The sequence below is a fragment of the Mandrillus leucophaeus genome, unplaced genomic scaffold, assembly GCF_000951045.1.
Source record: "Mandrillus leucophaeus isolate KB7577 unplaced genomic scaffold, Mleu.le_1.0 Scaffold226, whole genome shotgun sequence".
NCBI lineage: Eukaryota > Metazoa > Chordata > Mammalia > Primates > Cercopithecidae > Mandrillus > Mandrillus leucophaeus.
The window spans coordinates 5,288,586-5,306,045 of NW_012102321.1; the positions used below are offsets into that span (position 1 = coordinate 5,288,586).

Below are 17,460 nucleotides of genomic sequence, written 5' to 3' on the forward strand. Positions count from 1 at the left end.
AAGTGCTGGGATTACAGGCATGAGCCACTGCGCCCAGCCTCCTTTTATGTATTAATAACTACAGGAAATTGTCACATGTAGGAAATTGATACAGTAATATACAGTCTATATTTCAATTTTGTGAATTACCAATAATATCTCTTAAAGCATTTACTACCATCCAATACAGGACCTTTAGTTGCCATATCTCTTGCGTTTCCTTTAAATTGTAATAGTTCTTCGGCCTTTCTCATAACATTCGCGTTTTTTGAAGAATATATTTATCAAATGTTCCTCAGATGAGATTTGTCCATGTCCTTGAGATTAGATTTCAGTTATGGGTTCCCAGCTTAACTTCTTGTCAGTTATGTTGTGTCCTTCCCAGAGTATCATCACATCCAGAGGCACATGATGTCTCTCTTTTCCCCATTGGTGATAATAATTTTGATCTACTCAGTTAAGGGATTGTCCAGTTCTTCACACAATATAGTTACTTATTTTTTTTTTCTTGTAACTAATAAGCAGTCTGTGAGGAAAAACTGTTTTTGTTCTTTTACTTCTTTCTAATTAATGTCTTTGTAGGAAATTAAAAAATATACAGGTAAGCTAAAGTTAGGGAAAAATTGTCTTATGAACCTAGCGAGAACCACATTTTAGTGTATGTTGGTGCATCTCTCTTCTTTATGTTATAATAATGATTACCAAAAAGGATTATACCTTACATACTGTTTGGTAAATTGCTTCATTTATATAGCAGTATATTATAAATATTTTTCATGTGTCAGTAAGTATTACAGTATTTTAATGGCTGCATAGTTTTCCATTGTGTAGCAGTCCTTTGCCTATAGATTATTCTGTGATGTTCAGTTTAGCCTCACATTCCAGGTACAAGAGATCCTTAATGGCTATCCCCTAGGGCTTAGGGAATCTCTTCCACCCAAGAGCCTCCAACCATGGAATCTCGATGTCTGTCTTATGCCATCAGCACTACCATGTTGTTTTTCTGTTCTGCTGTTCCATACTAATGTGCTATGTTCCTTTCTCTGACCATTCCTAGGTCCACAGTAGCACAGTTTTGTCAAATATTTAAACCTATTTCTGATTCACTTGGGTTGTTTTCATGCTTTAACTGCTAATATTGTATCTGGATGTTAGTTTTTTTGTTTGTCTTATTGCAAATACAGACTATTATGAGTTAAGTGAACTTTTATGGGGTAGTCTTTTGAGTAGAGCATCTGGCCAAAATACCTTCATACCCACCAAAAACAAAAACACAAAATATTTGGAGCACAGTTTATCTTTTTATTTGGAACTTCTTTTCTATTACCCGAATTTCTAGTTAACCTATATTCATATTTTGGGTCAGGTATCTTAGGAGATCTCAGCTCTTGTCTATTAGGATTACTTAGCAAATTATCTTGAGTGAACTTTCTATACAGGAGATAAAGCATAACCTTTAAATGCATTATTTTATAGATTTTTCTCCCTTTAATATTTAATCATTTGAAAGTCTGTCTTCCCCCACAAGTTGTTTAGTTTCAAGCTGTTTAGGTATATGGAAATATAACCTCTCTATGTAGATGTGGGACAGTTTACAAATGAATCTGCCGGTACTTTCATAGTTTAGTTCAAATTTGACAAAATTATATCTGGAAGACTTAGATGTAGGATCTCTTTTTATTGACTGAAGGCAAAACAATTTTAACTCAAATGAATGAAGTAACTTTGTTATTTTTAAACTCTTTTTTGAGACAGAGTCTCGCTCTGTCTCCCGGGCTGGAGTGCAATGATGCAATCTCGGCTCACTGCAACCTCCACCTCCCGGGTTCAAGCGATTCTCCTACCTCAGCCTCCCAAGAAGCTGGGATTACAGGTGCATCCCACCACACCCGGCTAATTTTTTGTATTTTTAATAGAGATGGAGTTTCACCATGTTGGCCAGGCTGGTCTCGAACTCCTGACCTCAGGTGATCCACCTGTCTTGAATTCCCAAAGTGCTGGGATTACAGGCGTGAGCCACTGCACCGGCCTATTTTTAAACTTTTCTTTACACTTTGAGAAATAATGTCTGCTATTTTATAGATGGCGATGTAATAGTGATACATCTCTTAAAAAATGTAAAAAATTAGCCGGGCATGGTGTTGCACACCTGAAGTCCCAGCTACTCAGAAAGCTGAGGTGGTGGGAGAATTGCTTGACCCCAGGAATTGGAGGCTGCAGTGAGCTAAGATTGTGCTACGTGCTCCAGCCTGCACAACAGAGCAAGACACCATCTCTTCAAAAAATGACTGTTGTGATGTTGGTAGTCATGTTGAAAGATCTTGTCATTTATAACACTAACAAAAGTAAATAAAATATTAAAGCATATATTTGGTATATTTAATGTGAGCTTTTCTGGGTGCAAAGTATAGAAAAGTCTTTGAGGCACATACTAAAATAATAAACCTGTATCTCTTTTAGAACTTGTAGTATTTTTGTAATATCATATAAGCCTCTCTGTTACGCTTCAACATTATTAAATACTATTGACATGTACATTTGTAAGTAGTTATGAAGAGTTTATATTCTTTAAGGTATGCTTTGCTGTATTTTAAAATATGTAATGGGTTTCATTATAACCTTAATTTTCATGAAATATATGAGTAACATTTTATTTTAAAAGCAGAGAAGGCCAGGTGCAGTGGCTCAGGTCTGTAATCCCAGCACTTTGGGAGGCCAAGGCTGGCAGATCACCTGAGGTCAGGAGTTTGAGACCAGCCTGGCCAACATGGTGAAACCCTGTCTCTATTAAAAATATCCAAAATTAGCTGGGTGTGGTGGCTTGTGCCTATAATCCCAGCTATTCAGGAGGCTGAGGCAGGAGAATTGCTGGAACCTGGGAGGCGGATGTTGCAGTGAGCTGAGATCATGCCATTGCATGCCAGCCTGGGCAACAAGCAAAACTCTGTCTCAAAAAAAAAAAAAAAAAAGAGAAAACGTGATTCTTCATGCTTATAGTTTACAAATATTTTAATATTGTTCCTGGTCTGTATTACCTTTTTTAAGTAATAGTAATAAATTGTATATTTTGATATGTAAAGTAAGTTAAAGATATAACTCCTTTAACTATTAAAAGTCTTTTTCTTAGCACTAGGGGGCACCCCTGATTTATAAATTCATGTTATACTTAATCTTGCCTAGAAACTGGAGTGAAATGAAATAATTTGAAAAATATCTTGCAAACTGAGAGACTCTGTTCAGAGAATCTGGATTATCAAGCTGGTTTTGTTGTATAACAGTATAAATATAAGTTGATTCTTAATAATATAAGGATAATGAAGCTTATAGAATGAGATAGTTTAGATAGGAGGAAATTGTTTTATAGTTTATTCATTTTCACATTGATTTTCTAAGTGGGTACTGTTAAATGGTTTTAAAACTTCATGATTTTGAATATATTTCTATTTTAAAAATTCTAGCACAATGTTCTGCTCTTAGCAGGTGCCTAGGCTGTATCTGAATAAATTAAGATAAATTCAAGATGTGACTGAAGGCTGCTATCATTAGTAATAATTTTTAAGCATTTCAAAACCAAGAGCATGTTTTACTGCATCTAGGAAACAGATCTTAGCTATTCTCATTCATTGTGTTTGCAATTAGGATTTTTAGTGACACTCAGCAACAATTGCTTCCCAAAGATATATTTCTAAGGTGTTGTCTTTTCTTTTTTATTTAAGAGACTCTGTTGAATTTAAGCCTTATGGGGATTAAGTAGATAGTAGCATCTGCATCGTCATTGCATCATATTAATAGCATATTTACTAGTACCAACACTGTTTTAGGTGCTTTGTGTATATTATCTCATTTCTGTTCACCACAACTCTATGAAGTGTAGGTACTTATTATCCCTATTTTATAGATGAGAAAGCTGAGTACAAAAAAGTTAAAATTTCCTGGGTTTACACAGAGGTAATGTGGTTCCAAAATTTGTACTTTTAAATCACTATATGCTATATTGCTTCTCCAGAGAAAGGAAACTTAGCATTGAAGTAATTATTATTGACATTTAAAACTCAGCTTTTAAAGTGAATATAGCATAGAGTACCTAATTTATAGACACTTAACATTTCTCTTATGAAATACATCATAGATCTTTAAAGTTGAAAAGGGATCTTAAAGTTCATTTACCGCTGTCATTTTACAGAGAGGAAGAAATTCTAACCTAGGGAGGTAAAGTTACCTACTCAGTTTATATGGCAAGTTATTTATGGAAAGATATTAGAACTTGAAGTAAGTACTCTGACTTCCAGTAAAGTAGAAAATCTGTGTTGTGGAAAGAGTATTTGACTAGAATTTTGATGGCTTGAAACTTGCTCTTGGCTCCTTATTTGCCATCCTGTGTCCTCAGAAGTTCTGTGTTTCTTTATTATGTGGGTATGATGTATCTTCCCTAAGCGTATTCAGTATTGTTGATTTACGGGTGTCATTTGGATCACTAAAAATTTATTGTGTTGTGGTATGTGTTACTTTGCCATGCGTTTTTTTTTTACACATTTTATTTACTTTAAAAAAGTTGTACATTTGATTTTTTTCCCTCACAATAACCACTTAGCGAAAAGTTATGCTTTTGCTTTGCTTATGAAGAACATAACAGTAACATCTATTGAATACTGTTTATTTGGTGTTTCTAGTTGTTTGAAAAGAGCATACAAGATTGTCCTCAATCTGGATTTAGTGGCTGAGCTAAAGTTGAAATATTTTGTTTCTTGTCATGGTGGTAGGCATAGAGTTGTTTTCTTAAACTTCGAGGGAGGACATTTGCTTAACTTTTTTATTTTTTACAGGAATAATGTATTTGTGGCCTTGGACATGAGGCTATCAGTCCTCTGTTGCTGTTAACATAAGGTCAGGGACTGATGAGGAAAGCATGGACCTAATGAACGGGCAGGCAAGCAATGTCAATATTGCAGCTACTGCTTCTGAGGTAAGATACTTAAGAAGCTTAGGTATAAACTTTCTTACCTGGCTTTCTAAGTTTTCAAGCATTATGTTTGTTCACATACTTAAATCAGAAGTGCATTTAGTGCAGAAGTACACATATTTTAACTTTTACTTTAGTGATTCATATGTTTGCTGTGCATCATAGATGTACTTAATCCTTATCTACTTAAGATACTTGAAAAATAATGGCAAATAATGGTAACTCATAAAACTCTTTATTTTTAAAAGAAACATTTGGTTCTTGGGTTAAAGTTTAGCATTTAAGATGGAGATGTGAAGACTGAACTAGATGCTCACACCTCTAGTGAATATATTATGATTGTATTTTTGCCCCAACTTTTTTCTTTTTTTTCTTTGTGTATAGATCTAGAGAACTTGCCTGCTTTCCTTAGTAACTTTAGCATCTGGCTTCTATATTTCTTCTTTATTTTTCTCTTAGTATATTGGATGAGAATAATGTTTATGACCCTTTAACACCTTGACCTCAAAGTTCCTTAATAGCCTCAACTCCATTCCAAAATGGGCTCCATTTTGCCCCAGCCAGTTACTTAGGCCTTGATATCACTGAAAATATTCTAAGTCTGTGGTTTCCATTGTTTTTCTTATGTAGATTATTTATTTTTATCTCTAGTCCTGGCTTCCCTCATGAATTTTATTAAGCATTTTTGATGGACCAGACATTTGTAATGTCCACAATATCAAGTTTCTTGTTACTGTTCTGCTCCACAACTGTAAAGAAAATAGTCCAAGCCTTTTATCTAACTCACATTAATAGCATCACATTTCCATAGCCATCTAAGTTTAAATCTTTAGATGTGTGGTTTTTTTGTGGGGGGGTTTGAGACAGAGTTTTGCTTTCTTCGCCCAGGCTGGAGTGCAGTGGTACGATCTTGGCCTTCTGCAACCTCTGCCTCCCGGGTTCAAGCAATTCTCCTGCCTCAGCCTCCCCAGCGCTTGCCACCACACCTGGCTAAGTTTTGTATTTTTAGTAGAGGTGGGGTTTTTATCATGTTGGTCAGGCTGGTCTTGAACTTTTGACATCAGATGGTCCACCTGCCTTGGCCTCCCAAAGTCCTGGGATTACAGACATGAGCCACCGCGCCCAGCAAATGTGTTGTTAATTAACTTTGTTTTGCCCACCACAACCATTGTCTCATCATAGCAGAGAGAGTCCGCTAGCAAGACAGAAGTTACAATCTTATATAATGTATTCATGGAAGTGACATTTCATCTCATTTTCCATATTCTGCTGATTAAAAACAAGTCACAGGTTCTGCCCACACTCAAGGGGAGAGGATCACACAGGGGTGAGAATACCAAGAGATAGAGATCTTCAGCAGCTATCTTAGAGCCTGTCCACTGTGCTTTATCTCTGGGATCCAGTACTTTTCTCCTTATTTCTGTTACTGTGCTACCATCTTAGCTTGGTCATTTATTATTTCTTGTCTAGATTAGTGCCATGGCCTTATATTTGGTATTGCACTTAGATTTTCTGTTGTTTCTGGTCCTTTGACTGAAATTTAAGATTAGTATTCTTAAAATACAACTCTTAAACTTTATCTTTTCCCAAAACTGTCTGTGGTTCCTCATTGCCTACTAATTAAATTCAAATGGTCACTCGGCCTTTTATTCAAGACTTTCTTCAAAATGGCCCCAAATTTTTGGATTTAACCCCTACTCGTCCTCTACTTGAAACTTTACAGTCTAATGAGAGAATACTACATTTGCTGGTGTCTGTATAAACCATTACATTTTCCTTCTTCTGTCATAACTTTGCCTATACCAATTTTTCTAGCTGGAATTTTTCTTCCCATTCTGGTGTGTCCCCTCCCCATCACCGCACACACAAAACATTTTGTCTTTCAAACATATTTCAAATGCTATGCTTTTAATAAAGCTTTTCCTAATCCCTTAAACAGATGGGAGCTTTCCTATTTTTAAAACTGTCACTTAGAAAAATCTCTTTCTATAATTTTTTCCATAAATTTATACATAGCTTTTTAATACTTACAACAATAGGATTATATTTATATATATGTTTGTAATATATGTTTGTTTTCTTCATATATTTGTAACCATGTTTCTTGAATATGTTACATATGTGTATATATGTGTATATTTTTAACTATTCAGAAATACCTGTTCTAGTATCATAGGAAGCAGAATACAAATATTTGTTAAATAAAATAGGTCATTCACTTGTACAAACAATTCTGTTGACTTTACTAAAAGTGAATTAATTACACCAGGCTTCAAAGTAGTATAATTAGCAGATGTAAAGTAAGAATGAATTACTTAAATTACTTACCACCCTTTAAATTGTCCATTTATTGTGGCAAGAAAATAAAATTAAAATTTTGTATTTTTCCACCTTCTCTTAAAATACAGATCTAGTAACATCAAAGTACAAATTTCTTATAGAAGTGATAAGTTTACAGAATGGATAAAATACTTTATCTTGGTTGGCTGACTTATCCTTTCTCATTACCTTTTATATTTAACCTGTGTTTGAAGTTTCTGTTAGTAGGAGAATTACAGTAAACTTGTTTTCAGACAGTTAGAAGTATCAGTAGTTTTTGAGTCATGCCTTGAATGAATTACTGCTGTTCTCCTGGTGAACATTATTGCATTGTGTCTTATCATTACCAATTTATTACTGGTATTAGGGAAGCACGTCAAAATGCACACTAGTAATTTTTTAAGCCTCTAATGACATTAAGAAGGAAAAAAGAGAAGTGTTCATTCTTTTTGATAAGCAATAAAATTGTCATGATGATTTACTAACTTGGCTGAGTTAAAAACTTGGAGAAAATTACTGATTTATGTTTATGATTCATGTGTTCACCTGACAGAATGCATCTAGTTATTTGGACAGCTATTGGATTAGTGTATACTGCTTAACTGATGTCTATTTGAATACTTAACATTATGAATAAAATTTTGTATTAGTTTTGGGACATAAAATAATATTGTTGACATACTATAAACTAGTCATAGTTACAGAGATTAAACACAAGAAGTGAAACTCCATTTTATTTATGAGGTTTCTGCTTTATTGAGGTTTCTGCTTGGATTCATTCACTGGAATTCAGGTTTCTGCTTGGATTTATAAAGAGCTTAGAATTCACTCCTGTCCTCACAATGGGAAAAAAGCTAAACAAACTGAAAATCAATAACTCCTCTTAACTCTATCAGAGAATTGCTATGACAGAGCACATTTAACAGTGATGCCCTGAAACCTGGAGAGATAGGCAAATAGAGAATCACAGCTTACAGGAGCAGAAGTCAGTGGAGCCACGTAAACCCTAATTGATGAACTGCTGGAGACTGTGTGTGGACTAGCTTGAGAGTTAAAAACTCCTTGGGGGTCCAGTCTTGACTTCTTCTCACCCTCTACTTTTCTGATTTTTATTACCTCTAAGATGCCCACAAGCTTCTCACAGTAAAGACAGAAAAAAATTCCCTTCTGCTTCTAGCAGGGGGAGGAAAGAAATAGCCATTTTGAAATACACCCAGATAGAAAGTAAACATATTGAAATATGCCCAGAGCATTCTGTTCTCCACCTGTCCTCAAGGGAAACTACTTCACCAGAGCCTAACTCACTTGGGAGAGGAAAAAGCCTCAACTTCAAGCCCTTCCAGACTTCCTGTCTCACCTAAGCAGAGCCAGGGGGACAGAGAATCATTTGTGAAGTTCACAGTCTGGGGACACACTCAGTGAAAGACTAGAACCGAATAATAGGACTATAGGACACTCTCTCCCCAGCAACCCCTCAAATACACACACATACTCTGCCTACCCCCACCACATCAGCAGGGGTTCTGTATAATACTAAGATTTCAGCTGAAAGAACTGCAAGGCTGAAACTAAGAAGGGATTTCTAGGGAAACCCAAAGACAACAGAGGATAAAAAAATAAGGATACTAGAGGAAATTGAAGACTCAGACACCTGTAACAATACCAAATTATAAGCACAGTATAATGCCTAGCATGATAAAAAATAAACCCTTAACAGTAGTAAAGGCCTATTCAACCTGAGTTCCTATTACCCAATGTACCATTTCTAGCTTTCAACAAAAAATTACAAGCCATGCTAAAAGGCAAGGGAAAAAACACAATTTGAAGAGATAAATCAAGCAACAGAACCACTCTCATATGGCAGAGATTTCGCAATTATCAGACTGGGAGTTAAAATAACTGTCATTAATATGCCAAAGGCTCTAATGAAAAAAAGCGTATAACATGCGAGAACAAATGGATAATATAGACAGGGATATTGAAACTATTAAGAATCGAAAAGAAATACTAGAATTCAAAAGCACTGTGACAAAAATGAAGAATGCCTTTGGTGAGCTAACCAGTACCAGTAGACTGGTGACCAGTAGACAGCCAAGGAAAGAATCAGTGAGCTGGAAGACATGTCAGTAAAACTTCCCAAACTGAAATGCAAAGAGAAAATAGGATGAAAAAAAAAGGAACAGAATAGCCCAGGACTGTGGGACAGTGATGAAAGGTGTAGCATATGCATAATGGGAACACCAGAAGGACAGGAGAAAGAAGCAGAAGAAATATTTGAAGTAATAATAGTTGAGAATTTTTCAAAGTTAATGACAGATCCCTTTCTTTGTAATGATCATGGCTCGATATTTAGTATTTAGCTGCTACTAAAAGAGAGGAAAAGCAAAAATGAGGCATAATGACAAGTGCTTAAAACTAATATATAATAGCTAGTAGGTTGATCTGTGTACTGTACTAATTGAAACTTTGGTTAATTTTTTTTGCTGTTTTCTGTAGCCTCATATCCTATTACCATTTAAAAGAGCCTGATCTAAATATTCTCATATTGATGTTCCTCTGAATTTAGCCAACTGATACAGAATATATTATTATGTCATGGCACAGACGAAGTGGAAAATTTTTAACAGTAATAAGATTTTCAGGGCCAAAATCCACCGTTCATTCTGCCTATAGCCACAGCATATTCAAACTTGAAACAGTAATTTTTAAGCAGGGAAAACTTAAATTTGTAATATAATAGGTAGAATAGTATTAATTGTACTCTCACAGACAGATCACATAACTAAGAATGGATTATGTGTAACTCTGTAACAGCATTCTGAATATTTTCTGATGACTTATGTTATAAAGCTAATTTGTCTTTTTCTTACTAAAAATGAGTTTTAAAAATTTTAAATAGGTGTATAGCCTTCTCCGCTGACTTCCCTTTACCTTATTTGAGAATCATTGAACTAGTTAAAAATCATTTATTTCTATAGGAAATGATAGGTTGTCAGGATGAGGAAACTGACACACAAGAAAATAACTCATTCAAGAACCTAAAAATTGAAAGTCACAGTTTTAGATTTCAAGTTGTCCGACCCTTTATCTGGTACTCTAACAACTAAGCAGCATTTTCTGCTCAGCTTTTCTGCAGCATTTGTTAACCTACTGTTTTGTTTTCTCAGTTTTTAAGGCCAGTCTAGTTTCTGTCACTTGAATGTGAGACAGGATTAAAAAGGCTGCATTTTCTTTCACTTTAACAGAAAAGTAGCAGCTCTGAATCCTTAAGTGACAAAGGTTCTGAGTTGAAGAAAAGCTTTGATGCTGTGGTATTTGATGTTCTTAAGGTTACACCAGAAGAATATGCGGTAAGCCTCCTACCTCTGCCTTCTCCAGTTTTGCACATAATTTACATGTTCGTGCTATTGAGTTAGAATTTGTAGGTCCAGCAAAAGAGATGGCTTTTAAAAAGCTGGATATGGGAATTATTGGGAAAGATGGTACAGCTGTGGAGCAAACAGAGGGATGAAGTGGGAAAAGTAAGAAAAGCTATACATTTTTTTTAAGGACAGCTTTATAAGTTACACTTCAATTTGGTAAGTAGCAATATGTATTTACCATTATGGTAATTGCTTTCATCCCTCTATACCATTTCTCTAAGCCAACTATATTTTATTGACATATCTAAGAAACATTTTTACGGTTTTTTTTAATTAAAAAATTGAAAAATTAAATGTGAAGATGTTGTTGGATGAAAGGTATCTAGAAAAACATTTGTTTCTTAATATAAATTTGTTTTCTCATTCTCCTTTAATTTGTTAACAGAATATATTGATTTCCTAATGTTAAACCGTTCCTGCATTCCAGAGATAAACTGTGCTTGGTCATAGCATATTATTCCTTGACAGTGTTGAATTTTGTTTTATATCTGTAGCCATAAGTGGGATAGGTCCATAGCATATAAAGCTCTTAGATATAATGTTGGCTTTAGTGTAGTTTCATTATATTTTTTTAAGTTAGAAAGAAAACCTTTTTAGTAATATCTGATTTTATACCACTGTTTGAGGAGCTGTAATTTAATCATCATAGCAAGAACACTGCTACATGAACTTACCTGGTTTTTATTTTTTGATTATAATTTAATGTGACTGTCCAAATTTTTAAAATTATTTTTGTTTTTTAACTTTACACAATTTATCTTCCAAGAAAATACAGATAGGCATGAGATAATTAGAAATAATTCTATTTAATGGTACAGGGGCTAAATTTTATTTTCCATAAGCCCTTATAAAATTGAGTATTTGGTAATATTTTAGTATAGAATATAATTTTAATTTAGGTTACGTGTTATGGTATTGGATTCCAAAGAAGAAATTATCATTTTCACTTTATATTTCAGGGTCAGATAACATTAATGGATGTTCCAGTATTTAAAGCTATTCAACCAGATGTAAGTAGTTTTGAGAATGTTCCTTTTAAATATAGAAAACGATCAATCTCAAATTAATGTGTATTAGAAATGTCAAATTATACTTCATATTAATTTTAAAATGTTTAAAGCTTGTGTTGTAACTTATCTACATACTATTTGGGCCTCAGAAACCCATGTAGCATTCATAGCAGTACATTATTGAGTCATAGATGGGCCTATACTTGACCCTTGAACAAAGTGGAGGTTGGGAGCACTGACCCTTGCTCAGTGAAAACTCTTTCTATAACTTGATTCCCCACAAACTTAATTTCAAATAGCCTGCTGTTGACCAAAAGCCTTACTGGTAACATAAACAATCAACTAATGCATATTTTCTATGTTATATGTATTAATTACTCAGTTCTTACAATAAACTAGAGAGAAAATGTTACTAAGAAAATCATAAGGAAGAGAGAATGTATTTACTATTCATTAAGTGGAAGCGGATCATCATAAAAGTCTTTGTCCTCATTATCCTCACATCTAGTAGGCTGAGGAGGAAGAGAGATTTGTTCTGCTATCTCAGGGGTGGTAGAGGTGGAAGAAAATACGTGTATAAGTAGACCCATGTGTTGTTTACAGGCCAGCTGTATTTGAATCATTTTGATTGATTTGGCTCCATTACTTACTAAAGGAAATAGACTTAGGGAAGCTGAATGATTTACCCATTACTTTGAAGCTTTTTAATGGGAAGATGGAAATTTGAAACTGGGTTTCACCACTAACTCTAGTAATCTTTTCCCTTACATCTTTATTTTGTGACTTAGTAATATGACTACATTGACATTTTGGAGAGAAGAGAAAGGATCAAGAAACACATCATTTGTTTCTAATGAAAACAAAGGGACTGGCATTATATATCTGTCCACTATAAGCATTGGGTGGGGGGGTGTGTATAGTGTTCCTATCATTTTCACATCCTGAGTATGATGGTATCTCTGTGTTACTGATGAGGAAACAGTGATCATTGTCTTTGGTACACAACTAAGTGGTGGAACTGGGTTTCAGACTCTCAAATCTGATTTTTTTTTAACCTCTTATCTAGTATTTCAATGTGATTTTGTATTCCAAACAAAGTCATTGATAATCCTGAAATTCACTACTATAAAATAGGTACATTTTTAGTTCTTTTGGTAACAAAATATAGTGTATTCATTGTGATATTTACAAGTCTGTAGTGGCCCTGAACACTGTAATGACTATGAGTTTCCATTTATGTCCTACATGATGTAGATTGTATTAGTCCTGTGATTTTCAAGTAAGTTACTTACTGTCTTGGTATCTCAAGTTTGGTACCTATAAATGAAGGGGTAGGCCTCAATGATCCCATCATTTCCACAATTCTGTGTTTTCCTAACTTTTCCCCCATACCACAGAGGGCTTTCTAAATAGAACCATTGGATTAGCAATAGAAGAACAATATATTCTATAAATAAAGCACAAATAGAAAATGACTTTTGTATTTAAATGGCAAAAAAAAACCCAGAAATATTTATTTCTTCACGTCCCTGAAAAACAATCAAAAAATTGAAATTCTTTATACAAATTGTATTTTGACCTAAAATTCACGTGTCTTCTCCTTAGGTGTATTTTTTTCCTTTTGAATGAACTGCAACAGTTGTATTGCTGCTTTATATGAGATCAGTGCTGTCTAGTAGAAATACAGTATAAACCATTTGCATAACTGTGTTTTCTGGTAGCCACATTATAAGGTAAAAAGAAAGATGAAATTGATTTTAATGATTTTATGTAACCTACATAGAAAATATTATCGTTTCAACTTGTAATCAGTGTAAAAAATTACTGAGATATCTTACATTCTTTTTTCTCCACTAAGCTTTCAAATCCAACATATACAACAATTAGTACATCTTTATTTGGAGTAGCCATTGGTGGCTAGGAGCATTGAAGATCCAGATAATACTACTTGAAGACATAGACTTCACATCTATGGGAACTTTTTATTCCCTTGCGGCATCTGATAGTACTTTGTGAAACTTAGAAATAAACCTTAAAATTCCCTTGACCTTCACTCCTTTTATTTTATCCCATTGATTTTTTTTAGCCTCCCAAGTATCTTATCTATCCAGTCTGTCTCTACTCCCAACACCCCAAAGTGAAATACCATCTTCTCTCAAGTGAGTTATTGCAGTGACCTGTTACTTGATCTACCTGCATTTACTTTGACCCCTCAAAATGCTTTTTTATCCAGTAGCCATGGTAATCTTTTCAGCATCTGTTGAATCTGTTCATATGATCGCTCTGCTTAAAACACTTCTTTGGCTTCCTGTTGCTCTGAGGATAAGAACCATCTTAATATGGTTTACAGATCTCTTCACAGTTTTACCTTTTTCTACCTTCTGCAACCCCATCTTGCATCTTTCCTATCTCTTTCTGGTCTAAGGTATACCAGCCTTCCTTTAGCCCCTCTCACTACTGAACCTGTGCACATCCTAATTAACTCCTACTCATCTGTCAGTTCTCAGCTCTAGTTTGACTTTCTCGGGTAAGCTTTTTGTCTTTCTACAGGGTCACCTAGCACTCTACTTTTTCACTGGACTTGTCAATTGCAATTTTACATTTGTGTTGTGATTCAACAAATATTTACTGGATGCCTATTTTATGCCTGTTATATTCTATTATAAAAATCTAGTTTAGTTTAGAAGGTATAGTAGTAAGCAAACACTAAAATTCCTGCCATCATGGATCTGATATTTGAGTGAGGTTAGCTATACAGTGTCATGAAAAACAGAGAGAGAAGAGAATAGGAAGTGTGAGGGTAGTGGGAGTTGCAACTTTAGATAGGATGATCAGGAAGACCTTACTGAGAAGATGACATCTGCGTTAAGACCTAAAGGAGGTGAGTGAGAGAGCAAGCCATATGGGTGTTTGGGGAAATAGTATTCCAGGCAAAGGGAAAGCCAGGGCAAAGGCCAGTGAGCTGCAGTGAGTAAGCAAGGGAGGGAATGTACTACAAGATGAGAGGTAGGGTGAGGGCTAGATGTTGTAGGGCCCTGAACACCATTGTGAAAAAGATGGGAAGCCATTAGAGCATTGTGAGCAGATAGTGACATTTTCTGCGTTAGGTTTTAAGTCACTCTTTTTTTTTCTTTTCTTTCCTTTTTTTTTTTTTTTTTGACAATCTTGCTCTGTAACCCAGGCTGGAGTGCAGTGGTGTGCAGCTTACTGCACCCTCCGCCTCCCGGGTTCAAGTGATTATCCTACCTCAGCCTCCCTAGTAGCTAGGACTCCAGGTGCGTGCCACCATGCCCAGCTACTTTTGTATTTTTAGTAGAGACAGGGTTTCACCATGTTGGCCAGGCTGGTCTCAAACTTCTGGCCTCAAGTGATCCACCCACGTTGGCCTCCCTAAATGCTAGGATTACAGGTGTGAGCCACTGCGCCCCGCCTTAAGTAGCTCTTTCGGACTGCTGACTAGGGTATGTGGCAAAGTGAGCATAGGGGAAGAAGAGGTGGTACCAAGGACTGAATCAGGGAGACCACGTGAGAGATGAAGGTGGCTTAGATCAGGGTGGGAATGGAAGAGATAAATGAGAAGTTGCCAGACATTGTATGTGAAACGAGTCTAGGATGACACCAAGGTTTTTGGCCTGAAGCCAGATGCATGTAGTTGATATTCTCTGGGATAAAAAATTATTATTGTTGTCCTATACAACTCCTGGGGCTGCTATTCATATAAAATATAATGTACAATGCACCCTTGTGGAGAAAGGCTAGAGGAACAGATTTTGAGGCAAGAGCAGGAGTTTGGCTTTGGACATACTTACTTTAACATGCCGGTTAGACAGCCAAGGAGAATGTTGAGTTAGGGAATGTATACTGGTATATATTTCCAATCCAGTCTAGAAATATGGAGATGTCAGCGTAGAGGTGATATTTAAAAGTGTGAGTGAGATTATCAAGAGAGTGAATACAGATACTTGATTTGCTTGCCTCTCCACTAGATTTTGAGCTACATGAGGGCAGAGACTGACAATTTTTGCTTACTGTTTTATCTGACTGGCACGTAGTGGAAGCTCAATATTTAGAATGAGAGGGTGAACATAGTATTTAGTAAACGTCTGCCCAATGAGAGAGTGTTTTTAAAAATTGACAGCAGTAACTATTGGAAGAAATGATGTAGCACCAAAATACTTTTAGTTTTTTTATTTTGGAGACAGAGTCTGGCTCTGTTCCCCAGGTTGTAGTGCAGTGGCGCAATGACGCCTCACTGCATCCAGGACCTCCCAGGCCCAAACGATCCTCCCACCTCAGCCTCCCAAGTAGCTGGAACCATACACATGTGCCACCATGCCTGGCTAACTTTTTATTTAATGTTTTTAGAGACAAGGTCTCGTTATGCTGCCCAGGCTGGTCTCAAACTCCAAGGCTCAAATGATCTCCTGCCTTGGCCTCCCAAAGTGCTGGGATTACAGGTGTGAGCCACTGCCCAGCCAAAATATTCTTAATGTTTTAGTCTCATGTGAACACTAGGAGTGTATTAAATCTGGCCAGTATAAAAAAGTCTTTGTTACCTGGCAGAAAAATGTTTTTGAAATTTAGTATGATATATTAAAGACATATAACAAAGCATAGTAAATAATAAGGTAAATTCCTGTGTACCTAACCAGTACTAATAAAGGCCTTCTGCTTTCTCCCACCAAGGTAACCGCCATCCAGTATTGATCTATATCATTCCTGTCTATTTAGTTATATTTTTTCTTTAAGTATAGGTATCCCTTAACACATGCTATTGCAGTTTTAAATATTTTATGTAGATGGTGTTGTATTGTTTTGGTCTTTTTAGCATGCTTTTGATGGTCAACATTGTTGATTAGCATCTATGTTGATATATATACTTTAGTGCATTAATCACTGGATTATAGAGCATCTTTAAATTTATCAACTACTGCTAATTTGTTTTCCAAAATGATTGTACAGATACCGTTTATTATGTCAAAACTCTTGCTACTGATAAGTTAAAAATAGATTGTTTAACCCATGATGTCAGCCAGTTTAGTGTATTAATCTTTATTAATATAAAATGATGAAAATGATGTCTGTCTCTTTATATAGTATACATTAGAATATTACCTTCACTGGGGGATAAAGGAATTCTTATTGTTAAATCAAAATTAAACCTCAGATATTATGCAAAGATTATAACTGAGTCTATAACTAGTAAATTAATTTTATGTTTCTGTCCATTATATCAATATTGAAGTCTCTACTTCATATATCATTGTATATAAATTTTTATTAAAACTATACATACACTTTATCAAACCGTTTACAAGATCTTCAGTGTATTTTGTTTTTGTTTTTGTTTTTTGAGACAGAGTCTCACTGTGTTGCCCAGGTGGGATTGCAGTGGCATGATTACGGCCCACTGCATCCTTGATCTCCTGGGCTCAAGTGGTTTTCCCACCTCAGCCTGCCAAGTAACTAAGACTACAGGCATGCACCACCATACCTGCCTATTTTTTTCTTTTTCTTTTTTCTTATTTTTTGGTGGGGGGGTAGAGACAAGGTCTTACTACATCGCCCAGGCTGGTCTCGAATGCCTGGGCTCAAGCGATCCCCCGCCTCGGCTTCCCAAGTGCTCGGATTACCAGTGTGAGCCAGCACACCAGGCTGAAAACTATTTAAATCAATGCTCATTTTTATGTGTTTCCACATGGAACATTATTTTAGGTGATGGTTTATTTTTATTAAAATATGAACTAAATTTCAATTTTGAAGAATATAG

General features: G+C 35.4%; 1 protein-coding gene across 1 annotated transcript in view; it reads left to right on the forward strand.

The window, feature by feature from the left end:
- The window catches only part of RALGPS2 (Ral GEF with PH domain and SH3 binding motif 2), a 188,108-nt gene that overhangs the window by 50,083 nt on the left and 120,565 nt on the right, over positions 1-17,460 (forward strand). Inside the window, exons 2-4 of the mRNA XM_011981461.1 lie at positions 4,803-4,942; positions 10,504-10,608; positions 11,640-11,690. Coding sequence (XP_011836851.1) covers positions 4,886-4,942; positions 10,504-10,608; positions 11,640-11,690 — 213 coding nt within the window. The 5' untranslated portion in view covers positions 4,803-4,885. The remainder of the gene's footprint in view (positions 1-4,802; positions 4,943-10,503; positions 10,609-11,639; positions 11,691-17,460) is intronic.